The 23,864-nt window shown below is 48.7% G+C and overlaps 1 protein-coding gene across 2 annotated transcripts in view; it reads left to right on the plus strand.

Moving 5' to 3' along the window:
* The window catches only part of LOC144943241 (TNF receptor-associated factor 3-like), a 48,245-nt gene that overhangs the window by 9,715 nt on the left and 14,666 nt on the right, over positions 1-23,864 (plus strand). The window contains exons 1-2 of one of the 2 annotated variants that reach the window (XM_078870553.1): positions 16,993-17,220; positions 23,418-23,545. In XM_078870553.1, coding sequence (XP_078726679.1) covers positions 23,445-23,545 — 101 coding nt within the window. In that variant the 5' untranslated portion in view covers positions 16,993-17,220; positions 23,418-23,444. Of the gene's footprint in view, positions 1-16,992; positions 17,221-23,417; positions 23,546-23,864 lie in introns of those variants that run through there. The other variant, XM_078870552.1, reaches the window with a different exon arrangement.

The raw sequence follows: 23,864 nt of genomic DNA on the forward strand, positions 1-23,864 counted from the left end.
AGTGGTTGGCCCATGGAGAGACTTGATTCCAGCCGTAAAAATGTGGATTTTCTCCGTGAATCTTGAATATAATCTCAATGAACCCCAAAGCACAATTCCAGTTAATTATAAACTCTCTTCTTTTTGTTATAGATATCTTGCAATGTGCTTGTATATACATGCACGCACGCATTAATACGCATATGGATCCAATTACAACAACGGCCACCGTTCGTCATTAAGTGGCAGCGACATCACCACGGTGCTTGTGCCAGACTAGGTGCACTTAAAGGCCACGTGAAATGTTGAAGCCACGCTGGCCGATCATGGGATAGACCCAGGTGATATAGGTTCAATGAGATGACTGCCAGATACACCGCATGTGCTCTCTGCTGTGCCATTTGTTGCGTGTTTTAGCCATCTGTGGCTTTGCTTGTTATTGTAAATATTTTCATTGTGTCCTTGTCCTCTGTCATGTATCCCCTTCCACCTTGCTCCCTTGTGACCTTTAGAGGCACCACGGTAGCTAGGAGATGTTAACTACCTCGCCTGGTATACAGGAGGTCGTGGGTTCGATCCTGACACTTGACGCCTGCTGGAGTTTGCGTGTCTTTCTCCCCATAGTCGCGTGGATTTGTCTCGAGGTCCTCCGTTGTTTTGCTCCACATTTACGAACATGCGTTGAGAGTATTTGGCTGCTATAAATTTCCACGTGATGAACCACTTCGTTGAGCTATCGCTTGTGATAGCCAGGTCACTCCTGAAAAAAGAGCTATAGAGCACAGTGGGCCTTACTTGGTGAAATAAACCCTCCTCTCCTCTAAGTCAGCCTGGAGACGCTTCACCATTCCCGAGTTGTATGATCCCGCTTGAGTAATTTGTGGTTTATTTTCGAATTTGGCTTATTAGTTCCCTGACGTCAGCACACAACGGCGCGACATCTTGCAAACGACGTCACGGGATATTTAAACATATTAACCAGGGCAGCCGCTGGATTCAAACCACGAACCACTGTAACAAGCGGCGAATGCGCTACTACTACTGCGCCGTGTCACCGCCCCGAAGGGTGGTTCGCAAAATCCCTCGAACAGTTACGGTCAACCAGGGAAACTAACTCCTTCATTCTGTGTGCTCGGGGCAGGCGGAGGGTGAGGGTAGGAAAGTGCCGAGTTTATCGTCGCATGTCGTCGAATCATCGTTAGCGACGGCGGTTGCCAACGAACCTGACGTTGCGACAAGGCGCAAAGTCCTTCCTGCATCATCACTCTCTTGCCGGTGCCTATGCTGATGGGAATTTCCCCCATCTACAACTACTGTGCCAACAAACAAGGCAGGCTGTGCAGGCCGATGCGTAACAGCTTTTCCTCTAAACTAACCTTATTTGACTCGCTTATGTGTAATGATTCCAACTAAAAATGGAAAATTCTAAGTAAATTGTGAGTACACGTTTAATCGCGTCCCTTCAACTCGGTGAAAAAAGGATCGTTTTGGATCTTTTATGCCGTTGGTCCAGGTGGAATAATATAATTTAACAGAGTCCTGTTTATGTTTCATGACCTATGAGTGTAGCGCTGCGGTTAGAGCGATCGACTCACATTTGGATTGTCACATGTTTTGAGCCTCGTTTAGGATCAACACCCCAACCTGTCTTCATCAGAACTCGTGAGGGGTTCAATCGTTAAATACCTCTTGGTGGTAAGTAAACAGTGGTCAAACTTTGGAGAGAATGGCCCCCCACCATTGGAATATGGAATGTTCACCGCTGGCATAAACCATCACACGAACTTTGGTCATCCTCACAGCGGCTATTTGCTAGCCATCAAACAAAGACGGGTCGCTGCATCACGCGCTTTCAAATTATCTTTTGTGGCTGTCTGGAACGCTCCTCTTTCCGATATTAGGAAGCCATTGGAGCTATGCACTTTTAAATCATCAAGATTGACAAATTCATTTTTTGAACTGCTTTTTGTATTTAGTTTAACACGTCGGCTTTCGCGACCAATATCATCTTTAATAGAGGTGTTTGGGTTAGATCGCGTAAATATATAAATGTGTCGTTAAAACCCGCCACCACCCAACACAATTCGTCACTAGTACAGCACCGGTGTGCTGTACTAGTGACGAATTGGCACGTTCAGACGCTGTCTTTCCGACAAACCTGTTTTTCACCTGAGGACGGCTGCTTGCGTTGTGGCCGAAACGTCGTGAGAATTGTTTTATTATTATTTTATTATTTCCCTTTTACGTGACTTTACCGAAAGAACCAAGAAGATGGCACGTTCTGTTTATGTGACAACCCTTACTAGTTGGCTGTGTCGGGTGGTGGCGGGTTTTAACGACACATTGATATATTTTTGTATTTCGTTTTTTGTCTTTACCCTGCACCTCCGATTATCGCGGTTGGCTGCGTACGGTGCGAAAGAAGTTCGACATACAGTGCACAAAACAGACGTAAATGTTATCTCTCGCTTGTTTCAATATGGAGGTGCTTCGGCTTTTTGAGTTTTACTTGCACCTCGCAAAAGACCTTGCAAAAAATGGTGCGTTGCGTTTGTGAGATGTTAACTAAATCGCCTGCTCTTCAGGAGGTCGTGGGTTTTATCCTGACCCTGATGCCTGTATAGTTGAAGTTTGCACGGTTTTTTTCCCCCAGGTCCTCCGGTTTATCCCTCCACATTTAGAATCAACATGCAAATTTCGATTTAAAGCTTTCGTGACTGCAGGGATTCATCTTCTTGGTTCTTTCGGTAAAGTCACTAAAAATAAAACATATGGCCTACGAACCGGTCTGGGGCCAACTTAGATCGACTTAGCCTTAAATGGGCACGAAGCGAGCCATGTTAACATCAGCACTGGTGAGAGGAAGGCAGCCAGGAGTGGTGCTAGCCATGCCTGCTCGCTCATAGAACGTTTTGCGGGTGTCGCGGTGGTAAGTAAACTCCCTCGCCCGGTATACAAGAGGTTGTGGGTTAAATCCCAACCCTGACGCCTGTATATTCGGAGTTTGCATGTTCTCCCCCTGGTCGCGTGGATTTTTGTATCAGGGTCCTCCAGCTTTCCCCACCACAATAAGAATCAACGTGCGTTTAGAGTAGTGTATTTGGCTGCTATTAATTTCCACATGATAAGCCACTTCCTTAGGTTATCAGATGTTGGCCAGGTCGCATCTGAAAAAAAGTCTGTATGGCTGAGTAGGCCTTACCTGGTGAAATAAAAAGTAGTTTCGTTTCGTTTTTAACAAGTGTAAAAACCTTAATCGTTTGTCCACCCACTTACAAGGACAATTAATGGCACTTGCGGCTTGCGTACAAACATTGTTCGTAGATTGTCACGAGCCTTGGGGGCTGTTGCTCATCTGCAGTGGGTGGTGGCCCCATGGCCACTGGTTGAAATTTCATATTCTAAGATTTGCAAATACAATGGTGACAGTCATTACATCCACCGAGGCGGAGCGGCGCTCAAAGGGCGTGACACTCAGTGACGATTTAAAATCCCAGTCGGAGTTTGACTCACCCCAGCATTTTCTTCACTCCAGGTCACCTTGATCGCTTATTGACAGCTCCTTTGAAGAATCGAGTGATTTTGTTTGTTTACTCGTGTGTGCGGGGGAGGGTGTACGGGCGCCAGGTTGGCGAGATGTTAACTACCTCCCGTAGTATACAATCGGTCGTGGGTTTGATCCCGACCCTGACACCTGCTGTATATTTGGACTTTGCGTGTCTCTCTCCCCGTGGCTGCGTGGATTTTCTCGGGGGCCTCCGGTTTTTAAATCTTTTCTATTAAGTTCGCTTGCTTGCTTGCTTGCGCGCTTACGACCGTGCAAATCTTTCGGTCGTTTTTTAACCCACTTCCCGTGATCCAGTCGAGCTCACATTTTGCACACAGACTCGTTGTGCGTGACAATTTATTTTCGTGAAAATTTTTTTCCATAACTTTACACTTTTTAGGATTTTTTTTTATATTTAATTACCAATTGCTTAATGGTGGCAGGCAATCATCTGACCCATAGGTGGCAGCCATCTCAAGCCAGAGGACGAGAGGACTCTAGCCTCCACGCATATAAAGGATTTATAGTGAAAAACTTTGTTTTTACGGGTTAATTTTTTCCCCTTCACATTGAGAATGAATGTGCTTTAGAGTATTTGGCTACTGCTATACATGTCCACGTGGTAAGCCACTTAGTTGAGTGATCATTTGTGGCCAGGTCGCTTCTGAATAAGTAATTTAAAAAAATACTTTTGAAAAAAGACGCTTTAATGAAATGTACCGTACGAGTAATGGGCAGTACTCCACGACTCCAGGAAGTGGCCCCGAAGCTTGCCATAACGTAAGGGACCGTAGCCAATTACAGCCAACGTTAGTTGAGAGTGGACAATTAGACCCAAGGCGAAACATGACATGTAAAAAATATTGTTTAAAATTTTTTAATTTTATTTTTTATGATATAATATAGTTTTGTCATCAGTAAGACATAAGTATACGAAGTTTGCAGTCGATACCACATTGGGAAGTGGGTTAAAATTGAGTTACAACAACAGACAGAGTGAGTTAAATAAAAGTGTGTACTAAAAAGAGCTCCATAGCTCAGCCGGCCTTACCTGGTAAAATTAAAATTGTTTAGGTTAATAGCTTAGTTTAGTGTGCAAGTCCTAGGGCTCATGTCCTGCGATCCCGGTGGTCTGGGTTTGATTCCCGGCGATGGATTACCTCGGCGGCGGATCATGCCTGAACCTGTCTTGAGCCTCGCAGAGGTTGACTCAGATTCAAGTAAGTGTCTGGTGCAGTTCGTAAACAACAGAACTTGAGGAAGCAAAGGCGACTGACTGGGAGTGGTGCATGTCACACCACCCACTCGTGTATCAGGATGGACTTCTTTGAGGCTCGCTAACATGTGTGTGCACAGGAAATAGAAAAGGCTATGATCCACCCTACAGCCTTGTTGGGGCAAGTGCTGTTAGCGAGTACCTATGAAGGCCGGTACGGCACACGAGAGAGTGTGGGGTGGCCACCACTTACCCGGCCGCCTTTGTCTCCCCAGTGCTGATGTTTGCATACCGTAGCAGATACTCGATTGAGGCTGAGTCGACTTGGAGGAGGCCCAGGAGCAGTTTAAATATTCTTCACTGATATTGGCGGTCGTGAGCAGGAATCGAACTCGGGCTGTAGATTTGGAGCCCAGTGGGTTAACCGCGACACACACTCCCACTTCTATGTGTGCATAGGCATACACATATGAGCACCGCCACTTAGCGGAGCATGCGGCTGTTGTTGTTTGTAAGCGTGTGTATTTTTGGGGACGCCCACTTGCCTCCTGTGTGCCGTCTAATCTCTCTTCCTCTTACCGTCCACCCTGGTGCAAGGGATTTCCTTGCATTTGCCTAAGTAAACCCTACGGCTCTTCTCCCCAAAGACTGATTGATTACCTTTGACTCCAGGCACCCTTCTCTTCCTCCAACCAGAAAGGAATTCCCCAACAAAAAAGTAATATAATTAACACTGGGTCCAAAATACTCTTTAAGAAGGATCCTGCCACATTTGCGTTGTCTTGCCAAAACCAGTTACACGGCATATTTTATTTATGGTTGCCGCAGTGGCGTGATGTTAACTACTTCGTCTGCTATACAGGATGTTGTGGGTTCGATCCCGACCCTGACGCCTGTATATTTGGAGTTTTTCCTCCACTTTTAGAAACATGCGTTTAGAGTATTTGGCTGCTGTACATTCCCACGTGATAAGCCACTTTGTTGGGCTATCATTTGTGATATCCATGTCACTTCTGAAATAGAGCTGTATAGCTCAGTGGGCCTTACCTGGTAAAAAAAAAAATAGTTAAATCGTCAAAAGTAAGCCGGAGCACCCAGAGAAAACCACGCAGAACAGACGGAGATCGTACAAACTCGACGCGGAAAGGGCGCCAGAGGAATCGGTCTCGGGCCTATCGCTTTACTTGACGTTTAATAAGTAACGTGAACTTATTTTGAGCCGGACGCGGTGACCTATCATAATTTTTTAAAGCGTGGGTCGGTGGGTCGGTGGGTCGTTGGGGAGTTTTTTTTTGTGAAAATCCCAAACCCGCTGAGCTTACCCAGCTGGTCAAAGAAGTGTGTCAGTACGGCGAAGCTGTGTCTCTGCGTGAACCCCATCGGTGCCATTTGCGCGGGGGGGGGCCTTTGCGTGTAAGACGACTCGTTCCAAAGGGACTGCCGAACATTGCAGTTCAGGGACCCCTCCTGAAGAAAAAAAGAGTCGTGATACCCCGGGCGAGACTTTCCTTGGTAATTCACACGATTAGAATTCTGCGTTTGATATTTTAGAAAGTAATGAAATGTGACGACCGCGCTCGCAATAGTAATTATTATGATTGTGAAGGAAAGCCTCGGAGAGCATGTCCCGAGATTGGGCAGAAGGGTCCTCCTGCATTTGGATGTGTTAAAAGAGAAATGTATTCTCGACTTTCTTGGAATTAAATAGATGGTTTATTTTTTAAAATTGTGTTTAGTTTGTACATTGCAAAGGAAGTTGAACATACATAGATATTCCGATGCGAGCCGTGAACAGGAATCTAATTTCGCTGGGTTTGTAACAAATGCGCAACCCAAAGTTCCCATCCAATTGGGCTGGTTTAGGTTTACAGATGACAACGCTTTGCTATTACTAGACTGCAGCTGCTTTTGTTGATCCTATGTTGACCCAGACTAATCGCATCGCCATTTCCACCCGTTTGATTATGTGTGTGAAAACACTTGGAAATTTCGTTTTGGGGGGAAAGAGCCAAGCCTATTCAGTACATTCTCTTTGGTTCTTTCGGTAAAGTTACGTAGATAGAAAATAAATTAAATAGAATACGACGTTTCTATTGCAACACAAGCAGTCGTCATCAGGTTGAACTAAATTTGAAAGAGAGAGAATACGCAGACATGGAGAGACAGACAGACACACAAGCAGAGAGAGACAACACAGAGACACACAGAGAGAGACACACAACACAGACACACAGAGACCCAATGCCTCTGTGTCGTGGCCTTAAATAGAGAGAGGGGGGGCAGAGAGAGAGGTGGGTCTGCTGGAGCAGAGAAATTAGCATGTCAATGAGAGAGCTGTGTGGAAATCCACCTCGCAGGGGGAGAGAAAGCCCCAGCAAGTCTGGTATTAAGAGAACCAACTTAGCTATTTTTTGGAAATGTAATGTGATGCAAGGCAACGCAGAAAGTCTTCCAACACACAGTTAACGCATAGCCTGGTTGATCTCGTTCTCCAAAGATTTCTAAATTAGAGCTGTGTGGAAATCCACCCTGCGGCGGCAGAGGGAGAGAAAGACCCAGCAAGCCCGGTAAATATTTAGAGAGAGAGTTGTGTGGAAATCCACGCCGAAGCGGCGGGGGGAGAGAAAGAGCGAATGGACCTAATGAGAGCCTGGTCAATTTTTAGAGAGAGAAATCGGCAGTTTAAGAAAACACGTATTGGTGGTTGGGATGCCAACGGGAGGCGGTCGGGGCAAAAAGCGTTTGCGCATTTACGAGTTGCCCTTCTTGTACTGGGTTGGGGTGCTTAAGTGAGAATCTTTATTTAGACTGCGGGAATCCGATGAGCTGTGGAGCTCTTTCTCACAGATGTCCAGTCGGGGCACGTTACAGGATTTCAACTTTAGTTGCAAAGTATAACGTTTTAATTTAAACATGAATAGTAGATCAACTGCTACCTATTCATAAACAGTAATCTTGATAATCCTACTTCATTTTTTTAGAACTGCTTTTGTGTTAGGTTGTTGTCCTTCCCCCGCACCTCCGATTATCGCGGTTGGCTACGAACACTGCAAAATAAGTTCAACATACATACATACATCCTTGATTTCAGTAATCTAATTACTCTCAGCTATTTACCATCCATATACTATACCCAGAGAACACACTGCGAGTGCAGATACGTACTTCTTTCGGAGTCCCAGGACTTATTTTCAGAAGGGGGAGCCCTGCATTGGCATGTGTAAACGTGCATACAGGTGAGCGGACCTGCTTGCTGTACTGTCAACTCGCAGCCGGGTTGGCGCCGGATTGCGTGCGTGTATTGGCCACCCACCCCTCGTGTGCCGGCCGTAATAGGTGCTCGCTAACAGCACTTGCCCCAACAGTCTGTTAAGGCTACACGGGGGAGCTTTGTCTTTGTGTGCGTGCTTATGCGGGGAGCGGTGGTGTAGTGGTCAGCGCGCCGCGCTACGAACCCGGCCACCCAAGTTCGATTCCCGCTCACGGCCAATACCGGTGACGATTATCTGAACCGGTATCTGGGCCTCCCCTAGGTCGACTCGGCCTCAAATGAGTACCTGGTGTTGTGTATAAACATCACCACTGGGAGAGACAAAGGCGGCCGGGCGTGGTGATGGCCACCCCCTCGTGTGCCGTGCCAGCTTTCATAGGTGCTCGCTAACAGCACTTGCCCCAACAGTCTGTCAAGGCTACACGGGGATCTTTGTCTTTGTGTGCGCCACCACACCCGGCCTGCACATGAGGGTTGCTTCATCCTGCCCTTTGGTTTCGTACCCCAAGGTGTGGGTAGAGCCCAGGTTATGGGAACGTGACCGTTTTGAATTTTTTTGTGAATGGAAACTCTCGTCAAAGTCAGATGTGCATCTGTGTGCGTGGAGGGGGGAGTGGTGGCGCTGCGCTACGAACCCGGCGACCGAGGTCGATTCCAGCTCACGGCCACCAACACCAGTGGCGATTATCGGAACCAGTTTTGGGCTTTCCGTAGGTCGATTCGGCCTCAAATGAGTACCTGGTGTGATGCGTAAATGTCACCATTGGGGAGACAAAGGCGGCCGGGCGTGGTGCTGGCCATCCACCCCCTCGTGTGCCGTGCCGGCCTTCACAGGCGCTCGCTAACAGCACTTGCCCCAACAGTCTGTTAAGGCTGCACGGGGGATCTTTGTTGTATAATGCGCCAGGGTCCGTCCGTCACGCTTCGGAAAATTGCCGCCCTTCCCAATGAACAACAACATCATCTTGCCCCGAAGAATTAGAAGAAGAAAAAAGTGTCCCTATGCAATCCAGTGGGGGGCTGAAATATTCTGGTAGCGTGACCCCGGTTTTATTGGTAGAAGCATCTGGAAGATGAGTTCCCCTGCCCCCCCCCCCCCATTGATTTACATTTAAAGCTGATGTTTAGGCATGACGTCATCATTTCCTAAGCCTCTGTGTGTCTATGTTGTGTTTCTCTCTGTGTGTCTCTGTGTTGTCTCTGCTTGTGTGTCTATGTTGCGTGTGTCTCTCTGTGTGTGTCTATGTTGTGTGTCTCTGTGTTGTCTCTCTCTGTATGTCTCTCTCTGTGTGTCTCGGTGTTGTGTCTCTCTCTGTGTGTGTCTCTGTGTGTCTATGTTGTGTCTCTCTCTGTGTGTCTCTGTGTTGTCTCTCTCTGCTTGTGTCTGTCTGTGTGTCTCTCTGTGTGTCTCGGTGTTGTGTCTCTCTCTGTGTGTGTCTCTGTGTGTCTATGTTGTGTCTCTCTCTGTGTGTCTCTGTGTTGTCTCTCTCTGCTTGTGTCTGTCTGTGTGTCTCTCTCTGTGTGTCTCTGTGTTGTCTCTCTCTGCTTGTGTCTGTCTGTGTGTCTCTCTCTGTGTGTCTCTGTGTTGTCTCTCTCTGCTTGTGTCTGTCTGTGTGTCTCTCTCTGTGTGTCTCTGTGTTGTCTCTCTCTGCTTATGTGTCTGTGTGTCTCCGTGTCTGTTTTGTCTCTCTCTCAAATTGAGTTTTACCTGATGACGGTTGCTTGTGTTGCAATCGAAACGTCGTACTCTATTATTTAATTAATTTTCTATCTACGTGACTTTACCGAAAGAACCAAAGAGCCACGCTCGTGGCTTTCGACGTAGTGACGTCACTTTGTAGGGCTGAACGGCGACGTGGTGATGTCACTATAGGGCTGAACGGCGACGTGGTGACGTCACTTTGTCGAGCTGAACGGTGACGCGTTGACGTTATCCCCGGTGTAATGCCAACTCCGGCAATGCGTGCTGGTGGCAACGTCACCGCGCGCGTCTGCTCTGAGCTGCTTTTGGCGTTGTTCTCTGGTGTGACACTGGTGGTGAGACGAGGCCCTCAAGAAGGCTGCCATCTCTGGTGTAGGCCAATCGGTTTCAAAGACAATTCATCATATTTGATCAGAGCGTGGTTTGTTTGCATGTCCACCACAAGTATGTGTGGTTAATGCAGACACGATTCTTTCCGAAAAGCTTTCTCTATTTGGTGTTTGAACACCTTAATAACCTGTTTTATTGCCAGAAAGGGTAAAACCTATTATTATATTTTCATGCTCTGAGCTGTTTGTTAATGAGAGGCGGAAAGGTGCAATCGGCCCAGAATTGGCCTGTTGCAATAAATGTGGCTGGGTAAGGATGATACAAAAGGCACATTTGATGATCGATGGATTAAAATAAAATGTTTTTGTCTATGTGGAGAGACGTACTCATGGCCATTCGTTTATCAACATACGGGCAGATCCGTGTGTAGAAACCCCATGAAAATAATAGGGAGATATTATGGAGCAAACTTTTAATTCAAAGGTTCTGCATTGTCTTAAAAATGTATGTATGTTGAATTTTTTTCGCACCGTACGTAGCCAACCGTGCTAATCCCAGGTACGGGAAGATCTCGCAGAGAACGGCTTCACCACATCAAAGATTGGTGCCAGAAAGATGTGGCGCTGCTTGAGCATATTGGCACAAGACACAGGAAAGTGGAGACAAATTACGTGTGCAGTGGACACCTACCGCCTATCTGCCCATGGCTCGTGATGTTGATGATGATGATGCATCGCCTCCCACCAATCGAAATACAGTCTTTGAATCGTTTCGCGCTCTTTCGTTTCGAGAAGGAAGTTTTCACCAGGATTCAATCACCTGCCGGGAAAGAATGGGTGATGCGAGTGGGACATTTGCAAAGGATCAGCTTCTACCGTCGACTCGCGACCGCTCTGGATAATCTCAAGTGGCGATCAACCGCGGTGGAATCTGGTGGGGAAACGAAGAGCCGCGTGGCGATGCGATGTGTGCGAGAGGTGGGGGGGGTAGCACTGTCAGTGTCCGATGCGAGTTGTTATTCTAACGCCCGCACGGGGGATATTTGACAGGGTTTTTCTCGGCGGCCCACGCACACTCTCACTGGGGAGGCATCCCTACGCTCGCGGACACATTTAAACGTCGCTGCAGGCAGGAGGGGAGGAGAGGCTCGTGTTTAACCGCTGCTGTACCATCGCATTTCCGCCCCCGCCCCCCTTCCGGCACTCTCCACCTCAGGTCATGGTGGTCCCTCGGACGTACAAAGACAAACATCTCCCCGTATCGCCTTAGCAGACTGTTGGGGCAAGTGCTGTTAGCGAGCAGCTGCACCTGTGAAGGCCGGCGCAGCACACGAGGGGCTTGGTTGGCCAGCATGGCCGCCTTTGTCTCCCCGGTGGCGATGTTTACACACCGCACCAGGTACTCATTCGAGGCCGAGTCGACCTACGGGAGGCCCTGAACCGGTTCAGATAATCGTCACCGGTATTGGCTGTGAGCGGAATTCGAACTGGGGTCGCCGGGTTCGTCGCGCAGTGCGCTAGGTTTCCGCCTACACCCAGCCGCCGACGGAAAAGTTCATGGAAACTTACAATAGGTGCACAGGTGTACCTATGGTGTATGAACCCGCAGTGTTGCACAGTATACTATCGGTAAAACTTTAGTGTTGTATACCTATAGCACACCCATTGCATACAACACTGTTGTTATGTCCAGAGACATGCCGAGGGTTCGGTGAATCGGGGCGATCGCCCCGGGCCCCGTGCTTTGGGGGGCCCCGCGTTTCAGCGTCATGGTATCACATGAAATATTTTCTCAGGTAAGGCCCACTGAGCTATATATAGCGTTTTTTCAGAAGCGACGAGGCCAGAAATTATAGCTCAGCGAAGTGGCTTATCTCCCAAATACGCTTAAACGCATGTGTCTGAATGTGGAGGGGAAATACCGGAGGACCCGGAGAAAAATCCACGCGACCACGGGGAGAGAAACACGCAAACTCCAAATATACAGCAGGCGTCAGGGTCGGGATCGAACCCACAACCTCCTGTAAACCCGGCGAGGTAGTTAACATCTCTTAGCCACCATGATAACGAGGGAGACACGCAAACTCCAAATATACAACAAGCGTCGGGGTCGAGATCGAACCCACAACCTCCTGTAAACCCGGCGAGGTAGTTAACATCTCCTAGCCACCGCGACGTCGGGAGGCCCACACTGTGATTTGCCTCGTGCTCCGCACCTCCCTATCAACGGCTGTGGTTTTATACCTCGAGTACACCACTAACCCCAGCGTTGTATGTTATGGGTATCCCTATGCTCTCTAGATTAGTCATATACTATCGGTGCTATGGCTATACCTTATCGTTGTATACTCAACTATGTGTTGTATACTATAGGTAGTTATATGATAGATATACTATAATATTTGTATACTATAGATATCCCTGTATAATATATAGGAATATACTGTGCCTATGCAGAATCAGAATATTTATTTATCTTGGAGAAATCCGATGAACTATGAAGCTCTTTCACAGATCTTTCACAGATCTCCAGTCAGGGGGTGGGTTAGCAAGTTAAAAGCCCAACGAACCGCCATTCGCCACCAAGTGGCGGGGACATCACCATGGCGCCTGTGCCAGGCTAGGTGCACTTTAAGGCCACGTGAAGTGTCGAAACGCCCGCTGGCAGGAGGTCGCGGCACGGACCCAGGCACCACGGGCCGACTGACTGAGAAGGCGACACCTACTGCAACGTCAGACCCTCCTTTTGCGAGGGGAATTATAATACAATACAATTTGGCCTTAATGTAATAATCACGTTTTTACAACGCTTGTTTACGCTATGCCCTGCCGAGGTTTTGCGGTAGGGGGATATTGATTTGCTGCGTATAATCAAATTGAGTAATTAGCAGCGTCATGTTTCAACTTTGATGTAAAAAAATGTGGAATCTGACGCCACCCCGGCACACGATGTCCTGGCTCTTGCAAAATTACGTAATGGGGGGTCGGCGGTGGCCACGGTGAAGCAGACAGACTCGTGTTCTTAGCTTAACAAACCCCGCCGTCATAGCCTAAGTAGTGTCCTTAAAACTCAAATAAGTAACAAAACACCGCATTCAATGCCTGAAAACTCCGATGTTTGTGTGCAGTCAAGGATATGAACCCCTTACGATTTAATTGCTGAAAGTAATCAAAGCGACAGCATAATTGTGACATTTTCTCATCAAACGATGGGCTGGCAATGCAAGGAATGATGTTCACTGATGATGAGGATTGTATATTGTTGAAAGTGTTTAGCACAACATTTAAAGTGATTTCGAGTTTGGGGCTTACTGCCCGATGAGCGAATCTTTCAAAATGATGGTTATTAATTTTTGGGCCCTCCCCAAGGGAAACTCTTTCTTTTTTCAACGGTTTTACTTAACTTGATTCCTCTGTTTGTCTGGGTCAAATCTTGTCATCAAAATATCATCCACTTCCCGTTGTCCAAGCAATTCCACATTTTGCACACCTACTCAGATCTCGGATGACAATGCATGCCTGTATCAAAATCGGCATCAATTAATAAATTAATTCTCTACTTTAAAACAATGTACATTTTGTATGGACGCATTATTATTTATATATATTTGTGTGTAGGTCAAAAACGCTGCGGTCCCTAAACTGTGGAATCGTTTCGCATAAAACGCAGGCGACATTGACTTGCTTTTCGAAGACCGTGAGTTTAAACGAAGTTGTTAATTAAACCGTTGTTTAAAAAAAACTTTTTTAAACGAGTTTATCTGGATTTTTCTCATTGCTTATTCAGGCGTGACGTTTGAAACGTCGCCATCCTCGTGCGATTACTTCGTGCATAAAACCCCGCAGCTCGTTTCACGTTTCTTTCCCTGTCACGCATTTGCTGTTTCTGTCGCTCCCACAGGGCTACCGGTCGTAGTTTAGCAATCGTCAACATCCTTTTTTCCCCCCTTTGTACAGTAATTGAATGTTGGGTTGCGCTACGTAATCTTCTGCCCTTTTTTTGTGTGGCCTTTCGTGGTCCCAATTGCTAATTTCTGGTTTTCTAACAATCATTCGTTTAACGATTTATTTTTTTACTCGCTTTTTTTAATGACTTTACCGTCTTCGTGGTTATTCTATCATTGTTCGGTCGGGATATGTTTTTAAATCCTCTTTCACATCTTTGTTTTTTCTCACCGTGCTCTTTGTGGTCTCGGAGAAGCGGCGTGCCCCGTTCGTTGCTCCACTGTGCCGCCACCACTTCTGAAAAAGAATAAAATAGCTCGGTGGGCTTTATCTGCTAAGCTAATAAATTGTTTAGTTGTATTTGTACATTTTTTAAAAGTGTTTTTTGTTTACCTTCCCTAATGCCTTGCACTCGTATTGCGTTTTTATATTGTTTGTTTTTGTAAAGTTCTGACCCCGTGCCGCTACTGGACATCTGTGAAAAAGAGCTTTTCGCGAGTATAAAATTAAGATTCTGATAGTCGTGCACAGGCATTACAGTGCTCGTTATTTCGTTGTTTGTGGTTGTTGATGTTTTTTCATCATTTGACTTCTGAGGATTTGAAACTTCTGCTTTCGAAGAGGTCTAAATTCCCCCCCCCCCCTCTCTCCGACCCAGCTCAGTCAAGTTAACTGCCTTTACATTCTTGGTTCTTTCGGTAAAGTTACGTGACTTTGCCGAAAGAACCAAGAATATGAATCCCTGCAGTCACGAAGGCTTTAAATACAAATTTAACTGCCTTTGTTTAACATGAATGCTTTTGCGACCCATATTATTCACAATAAAGGCAAACTCGCTCAATGAAACCGGTTGTAATTGCCAGTGGAGTGTCGTACACAAATTGTAAATGTTGTGGGTTTATTCTCCAACACACCAGTGTGCTGACTGACGTAGTAACTAAAATGGGTACGTTTTGGTTACGTGACAAATCTTACTGATTAGCGGTGTCGCGTGGTGGTGAGGTAACTACGCGTTTATATTTACGCGATCTAACCCCCCCCAAAAAAATCCTTTAATTTGATTAACTGCCTCCTCCGTTAATGTCAAGCAACTTATTCATATGGTGGCCACCGACACACTCATGCTCGGTGACCTTTGAACCTCATACGGTGAGGAGGGTCCCTCCAGTGACTTGAAACACTCAGTCACAACATTCTCAGTGGCAGGTGGGGGCTCCCCCACCTCCACCAACCCCCTCCCGTGAGGGTCGTCGTACTCATTTTATCGACCATAAGAAGGGATGATTGGCCCAGTCCTATACCCTTGGCTGAGATGTGAATAAATTATATGAGTGGAATAACACTTTCTTCAAAATGTACTCGCATCACTTCCCTAAACAACACGGTATTTCCCTTAAATATGTAAATTACAATAACTTTAAAAGGCATTGATTATCGCGTGTTTTCTCATGTTCAACCCTTGCCCGTGTGGGGTGTGCCACCGCTTGCCGTGGCCATGCACCTGTGTGGTTACTACCTCGGTTGAACCACAATTCCTCGATGATCTTGTCAAGGAGCGCGTGAAACCATCGCACGAACTCCGCGGCCATCCTTGCAGCGGCAGCTTCTGGCTAGCGATCGAACACAGGTGGTGGTCACCGGATCGCGCGCTCTCAGATGCGCTTCTGTGGCCGTCTGGAACGCTCTTCCTTCCAATATTTGGAAGCTACTGGAGCTATTTATTTTAAAATCTCGATTGAATTTTTTTTTTTTAAATCAGAACTGCTTCTTGTGATTAGTGTGTCCTTCCCCAGCACCTCCCATTAGCACGGTTGGCTATGTACGGTGTGAAAGAAGTTCAAAATACATACAAATACATAACATAAACTTCTAAATAATGTTTATTTTAGCAGGTAAGGCGCACTAAGCTAAATAGCTCTTTTTTTTTTTCAGAAGAAACCTGGCCACAAATGATAGCTCAACGAAGTGGCTTATCATATATGGAGTTGCAAAATGTTCAATTCCTCACGTGATAGATGCTATTTGGTTTTTGTTGAGATGCCGAGTGTCGTGCTCCTGTCATGCTGAGTGGAGTGGTGGTGCAGCTGTTAGCGTGCTGTGCTTAAAACCCAGTGACCCAAGATCGATTCCCGCTCACGGTTACCAACACTGGTGGCGATTTTCTGAATCGGTCCTGGGCATCCTCTAGGTCGACTAAGCCTCAAACCTGGTGCGGTGTGTAAACATCGCCGCTAGGGAGACAAAGGCGGCGGGCGTGGTGCTTGCCTTGTGTGCCATTCCGGCCTTCATCGGTGATACTCGCAAACAGCACTTGCCCCAAAAGTCTGAAGGCTACACGGGGGATCTTTGTCTTTTTGTCTACAAAGTGAGACTCTACCCTGGCCTCTTGGAGTTTGCCTGCTTACACAAAACGAACTCGTAACGAGAAACTTGCAGGCCGAGTTGCAGTGAAATCTATTTTTTTCTGATTGTTCAATACAAATCATATTTTTGCAATTAGATTTAAGGGGAATTTGTTCTGTGAGATTGATGACAACAACTCGAAGTAGAGTACCATATAATCGTAAAAATAACCATTTCAACATTTTAAAAAAACCCAACCCATTGGCTATGAAATGAAACAAATATTTGAAATTGAAATATTGAATTGAACCGACACCCTGGGCGAATATCTCTGAACATCGTGGAGAGGGGGTGGGTGACAGGGAGGTGATGGGGAGGGGAGAGGTGTGGGTGATGGGGGTGATGGGCAGAGGGGGGGTGATGGGCAGAGGGGGGGGTGATGGGCAGAGGGGTAGAGGGGGGGGGGGTGAGGGGGTGGGGGGTGATGGGCTGGGGGTGGGTGATGGGGAGGGGTTGGGTGATGGGGGTGAAGGGGTGGGAGATGCGGGTGATGGGGAGCGAGGTGATATTGTGGAGGGGTGGGAGAGGGGGGTGATGGGGAGCGAGGTGATAATGGGGAGGGGTGGGTGATGGAGGGGAGGGGACAGCGAGCCGAGGCAATGTTCGTGGCGAGGGAGGAGCTCTGAGTGGGTGGCGCCAAGCTCTGACAGCCACGGGATTTTCCCGGTGCTACAAATAGCTCCGGTTGGGCCACTCGTATTGGCGCTGCTGTTCGGTATTTCCACTATTGCACAGGCAGTAAAATGAAAGTACTGGCGGAATCCGACACTCGCGGACAACGAGCAACAGGCAGCCGGCGAGAGAGCACGGAGGAGACCCCTATCAGAGGTGCGTGTGTACAGGTGTGTACAGGTGTGTCGATTCGGGCTTAATGGAGTACCTGCTGCGGTGTTTAAAACACCTGCACTGGGAAGACAAAGGCCGTCTGCCAGGTGTGGTGCCTGCCACACCACTCCCTCGTGTGCCGTGCCGGCCTTCATAGGTGCTCGCTTACAGCACTTGCCCCCAAGAGTCTGGTAAGGCTATATGGGGGATCTTTGTCTTTGTATCCCGTGATCTGTCTGCGAACCTTTCTCACACCATCTTCGAGACCTCGACGTGCACCTAGCCTGGCATCAGAGCCGTGGTGACATAACCGCCACTTCGTGGTGAACGCCGGTTGTGTTTTGGAGGAAGATGGGGTTAGGTGCCAATGTGTGGGGGTGTTGGTAAAGGTGTGGGGGTGTGTGAAGGCGCTTGTGTGTGTGTGTAGGGGAGTGGTGGCGCAGTGGTTAGAACACTCGCAGTACGAACCTGGCGGCCCAAGTTCAATTTGCGAGCCGCTCCGAACGTCGGTGGCCAGAGATTTCTGAACTGGTTCTGGGTCTCCGCGACCCCAAATCGGCCGTAATTGATACCTGAACATCGGCATTGGAGAGACAAACGTGGGCTGGTGTGCTGTTGCCCACACTACCCTCGTTAATTTACCTTGCCCGCCTAATAGGTGCTCCAGAAATGGAATATATAATAAGGCTAAACGGGCAGTTGTGTAGGGTTGTTAGAATATTTATTTTATTAATACCAAAAATGGCACCGAAAGACCAGGTTTCCGGTTTGCCGTACGTACAGAAGTGTCAGCAATAATCAACAATATAATTTGAGATTTAACTTTCTTGAACTGGCATCTGGTGTCGTGGTCTGCGCACTGCGGCTTGCGATCCAGAGGTCGCCGGTTTGATTCCATCTCCCTGTACGGCGGTGCCTGTCCCCCCCCCCCCGAGTGGTGTTAGTTGGTGAACCACAGTCGGTTGCTCCACAAATCGCCACGGTGGCGAGATGTTGACTACCTCGCCTGGTACGCAGGAGGTCGTGAGTTTGATCCCGACCCTGAACGCCTGCTGAATGTTTGGAGTTTGCGTGTCTCTCCCCGTGAATGTGTGGATTTGTCTCTGGGTCCTCCAGTTTTTCCCTCCACATTTAGAATAAACACGCTCTTCAGAATAGTTTTGCCGCTATACATTTCCACACGTTGATAAGCCACTCCATTGAGCTGTCACTTGTTATAGCCAGGTCGCTTCTGAAAAAAGAACTACACTTATCTCTGTAGGGCCATACCTGGTCAAATAAAAAACAGATTTGAGTTTAGTTCTAGGTCACGGCGTGTGGCGGCGCAGTGAGGTTCGGCTATTCAGGCTTTCTTGGTGGCTGCGGATGTGTGGACCAAATTCAGCAGCCTGCAAGTGTCAGAGCCCCCTCCTGGCAGCAGTGGCGGCGAGCGAGCAATTGCAGGGCTGCACCCTTTAACACCCCTCCTCCTCCGCTGAGAAACGAGCACGGAATTTGCCGTGCGGGGGTGACTCGGCTCTGTCTCCCACCACCTTAGCGCAGCTGAACAACTCTGGGGCCTCTCCTCTGTTGGTTGGGCACGGGAATGATGAGTGTGTCACATGGTGGTCCGGGTCGATTTTCAACACTAGGGAGACAAAGGTGGCCCAGCCATGTGTGCTGCTGCTGCTGTTCATCGTGTCGCCTTGTGTGTGTTTTCATAACCTTAATAGTTGCTCCAGAACAGCCCTTACCTTAGCCATTATAAACCATAAATCTTTGTGTAAGTACCATGCACTTTGTGTGTGTGTGTGCAGTGGGAGTGTAGTGGTTAGCACACTGCGCTACGAACCCAGTGGCCTGGGTTAGATTCCCGCTCACGGCCACCAACACCGGTGACGATTGTCTGAACCGGTCCCAGGCCTCCCCTACCTAGGTCCACTCAGCCTCAGATGAGCGCTTGGTACGATGTGTTAGCAGCGCCACTGGGGAGACGAAAGAGTCCGGGTGTGGAGCTGACCACCCACCCCCTCGTGTGCCGTGCCGGCCGTCATAGGTGCCCGCTAAAAGCACTTGCCCCAACATTATTTTGAGGCTCTACGGGGGATCTTTGTCTCTATATAAGATGTAAATGTTTGTGGGTTTTGCCCGCTTTTATCAGCTTTCGCATCACACTCCAATGGACTTGGTTCACCGATTATGACGCTCGTATATTTGAAGTGTTTTATTAGCATGAGAGCCGGAATGCAATGTTAGATCTGTAGTCCGGCCCCGCCTCGTGTGAGTCGATTTGGGAAAAGACGAAGTTGATCATTGCGAGGGAATTGTTGAATCCCGTTCGACGTGGCTTTCTTCACCTCGGCGGGGTCGGGAAGGGGCGTGGTCGGAGGGGGGGGGGCGTGGTCAGGGGCGGGTTCTGCCAACGCGTAACGGTTTTGGCTGATAATAGTTTTTTTACCCTTCTATCTGGCAACAAAACTGACACCTTTTTTTTACAAGGAGTCATGTTTGCATAGACCGCAATACCTGCAGTCGTAATGCAAACAAAAAACATAACTCTGATAATGTATGCACTGTCCTTGAAGTTGATTGGTCTACACCCGAGACAGCTTTCCTTAGAGCCTAGTCTCATGGGTTGGACCAGATGACGCCAAAAGGCGCACAACTCAAAGACAATGCACCATCAGAGTATGAGAGCTCGGGGTAAGCATTTACACCATTGGAACCTCATTTGCCAAACCAATTATCATATTTTTTACTGGCAAATGAGGTTCCAATGGTGGTTTTGGCTGAGCCGAGTGCTGCACCTCCATCTGTTGGTGGGCGCCACGGTGGCTAGGAGATGTTAACTACCTCGCCTGGTATACAGGAGGTCGTGGGTTCGATCCCAACCCTGCTGCTGTATATTTGGAGTTTGCGTGTCTCTCTCTCTCATTATCATCACGGTGGCTAGGAGATGTTAACTACCTCGCCTGGTATACAGGAGGTCGTGGGTTCGATCCCAACCCTGCTGCTGTATATTTGGAGTTTGCGTGTCTCTCTCTCTCATTATCATCACGGTGGCTAGGAGATGTTAACTACCTCGCCTGGTATACAGGAGGAGCGTGGGTTCGATCCCGACCCTGCTGCTGTATATTTGGAGTTTGCGTGTCTCTCTCTCTCATCATCATCACGGTGGCTAGGAGATGTTAACTACCTCGCCTGGTATACCGGAGGAGCGTGGGTTCAACCCCCGAGCCTGACGCCCGCTGTGTATTTGGAGTCTACGTGTCTCTCTCTCCCCGTGGTCGCGTGGATTTTTGTCCGGGTCCTCCGGTTTTTCCCTCCACATTTAGAATTAACGTGTGTTTAGAGTATTTGGCTTCTAAACATTTCCACGTGATGAGCCACTTCGTTGAGCTTTCATTTGTGGCCATGTCGCTTCTGCACAAGGGCTACATGGCTCAGTGGGTCTTGCCTGGTAAAAAAAAAAATTATATAGTTTAGTTTCTAGTTTTATCCGTTTATGCCTCTTTTTGGTGCGTTCACCCAGGGCCTCGCGGTCCCATCGTATCTCCCGACGCACGGCTCCATGGCTTTCGCGTCGCGTCGCAGACGTTCGCGCACGTGAACCTGGATATCGCGGCTGGGGCTCGGGCCAAACACACCAACGCCACCGTTGATACGGACTCGAATGCCACCCGCGAATTGCACACTCAGCCCCTCGGTAGCGATCGCGTAACTCCTCTCCGTGAAGCAAAGACGACAAGCGATTGCTTCTTCATGTTTCAAGAGCCCAAAGGCGTTAACGGCACATGGTGCGAAAGCGGTGATTGCACAACGCGGCCCCAATTTCGGAGGCAGACACGCACCGCAGGACGGTCCCCGGTTGCCTGGGCGTGCAGCATTCGGCAGCCGTCGACAGGGAGACCGCCGGCTCTCCTGGACTACCGGGAACATGCAGCTGTAGCCCAGTGGGTCCTGTGTGTACGCACCGTACGTAAGGTGGACCGTGCTAATCGGAAGGACAACAAACTAAACACAGAAAGCAGTTCTAATAAAATTAGTTGTCAATGTAGATTATTAAAAAATGCATAGCTCCTGGCAGCTTTCTAATATCGGACAGGAAGAACGTTCCAGACGGCCGCATAAGCCCGCGATGCGGTGTGTGAGTCCGTGTGTCTCTTGTGATGAGTTTATGGCTTTTTGTACGAGTCTATGGGTCTCTGTAAGTACGTATATTGAACTGCACCGTACGTAGTCGACCGTGACAGTAAGAGCGTTCCAGACGGCCGCAGAAGTGCATCTGAAAGGGCGTGATGCGGTGACAGTCCTGTGGGGAGTTGGCAGGGTCACATCCTGGATATCGCATGCCGACCTCAATACGCCGGCTCAGTAGCAACCAACCTGTCAAGGGCTCGCCCTCGGAAGAAATGGCATAGGCCGTGAACGTGACTGGGATGGTTTTTCAAACGCAATGGAAATCTTTGTTGCTAAGCGTAAGCAACCCTGTGAAGCATATCAAGCACCTAATACTTATGCAAGTGAGGAACGCATTAATTAGGATACGTTTTATCTTACCCTAAATGCTATGAAATGAAATAAATAAATATCTGAAAGTGCCATGCTGTGTGTAGTGTGTGCAGCACACTCCACCTCTGGTGGTTATGTAGAGTGCTCAACAGCCCTGGCGATCCCGGCATGTTTGACGCCATCCATGAAGTCGATTGCACCCGGTACACGCAGTCGAGTGTGCGGTACACTGTACTGTATGCGTTGGGCATGACACAGAGAGACAAACTGCATGGCAAATCATTGTGCGAGAGCCAATACTGGTTCCGTTGTCTCAGCTATGTGAGAGATTGGCCAGAATTATTTTATTATTGGACGAACATCAGTCTAGAAAAATGTGGCATCTGTCGAGCCGGGGTCTGGCAAGGTTTGGTTTTTTTTTACTGTCAACTTAAATATTGTTTAGTCTTCTGCCATATTGGCCTTCTAGGCTCGTGTTTTAACTAGAAGGCATTTGTTGACGCAGGCAAACGCTGGACTGGTTTTTGACCTTGTGGTGCTAGTCGGCAGAGTCTGAAAAAAAACAATCGAGAGTTTTGTGTTGGAATTGACGCTCGTAGGCGTGGAAGGCCAATAGGCCGATAGACTAAAAAAATGTATCTTAAGTAAATGTGTTGCTTTGGAAAGAGAGTTTATATTCATGTCACATGTTACCTTATTAGCAGTGTCATGGTGATGCTGCTCACGCAGGGTGGTGCGCCGCTAGCTGCGAGGATTCTGAATGGAGATGTTTTTTCATTTCGTCTCGTGACAAGTACGGCACAATTAGAAATATCAACAGCAACGTTTTACAGAAGTTACATCTGTACTTGAATGAATGACCTGGCTTTCTCCACCGTGCACACGCGGCCTCGCCGGCCACTATAAGGGCAGTCTCCTCTCTTGCATACGCAGCCCCGTTGGCCACTATAAGGGCAGTCTCCTCTCTTGCATACGCAGCCCCGTTGGCCACTATAAGGGCAGTCTCCTCTCTTGCACACGCGGCCCCGTTGGCCACTATAAGGGCAGTCTCCTCTCTTGCACACGCGGCCCCGTTGGCCACTATAAGGGCAGTCTCCTCTCTTGCACACGCAGCCCCGTTGGCCACTATAAGGGCAGTCTCCTCTCTTGCATACGCAGCCCCGTTGGCCACTATAAGGGCAGTCTCCTCTCTTGCACACGCGGCCCCGTTGGCCACTATAAGGGCAGTCTCCTCTCTTGCATACACAGCCCCGTTGGCCACTATAAGGGCAGTCTCCTCTCTTGCACACGTGGCCCCGTTGGCCACTATAAGGGCAGTCTCCTCTCTTGCACACGCGGCCCCGTTGGCCACTATAAGGGCAGTCTCCTCTCTTGCATTCGCAGCCTTGCCGGCCACTGTGAGGCAGCTTCATCTCTTGCACACGCGGCCCCGTTGGCCACTATAAGGGCAGTCTCCTCTCTAGCACACGCGGCCCCGTTGGCCACTATAAGGGCAGTCTCCTCTCTTGCATTCGCAGCCTTGCCGGCCACTGTGAGGCAGCTTCATCTCTTGCACACGCGGCCCCGTTGGCCACTATAAGGGCAGTCTCCTCTCTTCCATTCGCAGCCTTGCCGGCCACTGTGAGGGCAGCTTCATCTCTTGCGCACGCGGCCGCACCAGCCAGGTTCCTCTGTTCACCAAGCGTCGTCGTCGTCGTTGTGTTGTGCAGTGGACACGCCGGCGGGTCTGAGCCCGCATGGCTGCACTGCTGCCAGGAGTCGGGCCTTCAAGCCAGGCCTCGTCACTGCACACAACACTCATTAAGGACGGCACCCCGGCCTCCTACCTCCCAGCCAGGTGAGCGGCCACGTCACCCCTCGCACCTCTCGCTCCAAGCGTCTCGCACCTCACCCCGCTCACTCAACCCTCTCCCCTCTCAACCCTCAACCCTCTTCCCTCGCAACCTTCTCCCCTCGCAACCCGCACCTTATACCGCTTACCCCTCCCACCTCACCCCTCCCACCTCACCCGACTCGCCTCTTAACCCTCTCAACCTTCTCACCTCTCAACCCTCACACGGCAACCCTCACCAACTCGCTGGTAGCGAGCAGGTTACGAAACCTCATTTTGCTTACTTTGTAGATTTTAGTGTGTGAGTGCTAACACGTCGAAAATA

This window comes from Lampetra fluviatilis, chromosome 30, assembly GCF_964198595.1.
Source record: "Lampetra fluviatilis chromosome 30, kcLamFluv1.1, whole genome shotgun sequence".
In the NCBI taxonomy this organism is placed as follows: domain Eukaryota; kingdom Metazoa; phylum Chordata; class Hyperoartia; order Petromyzontiformes; family Petromyzontidae; genus Lampetra; species Lampetra fluviatilis.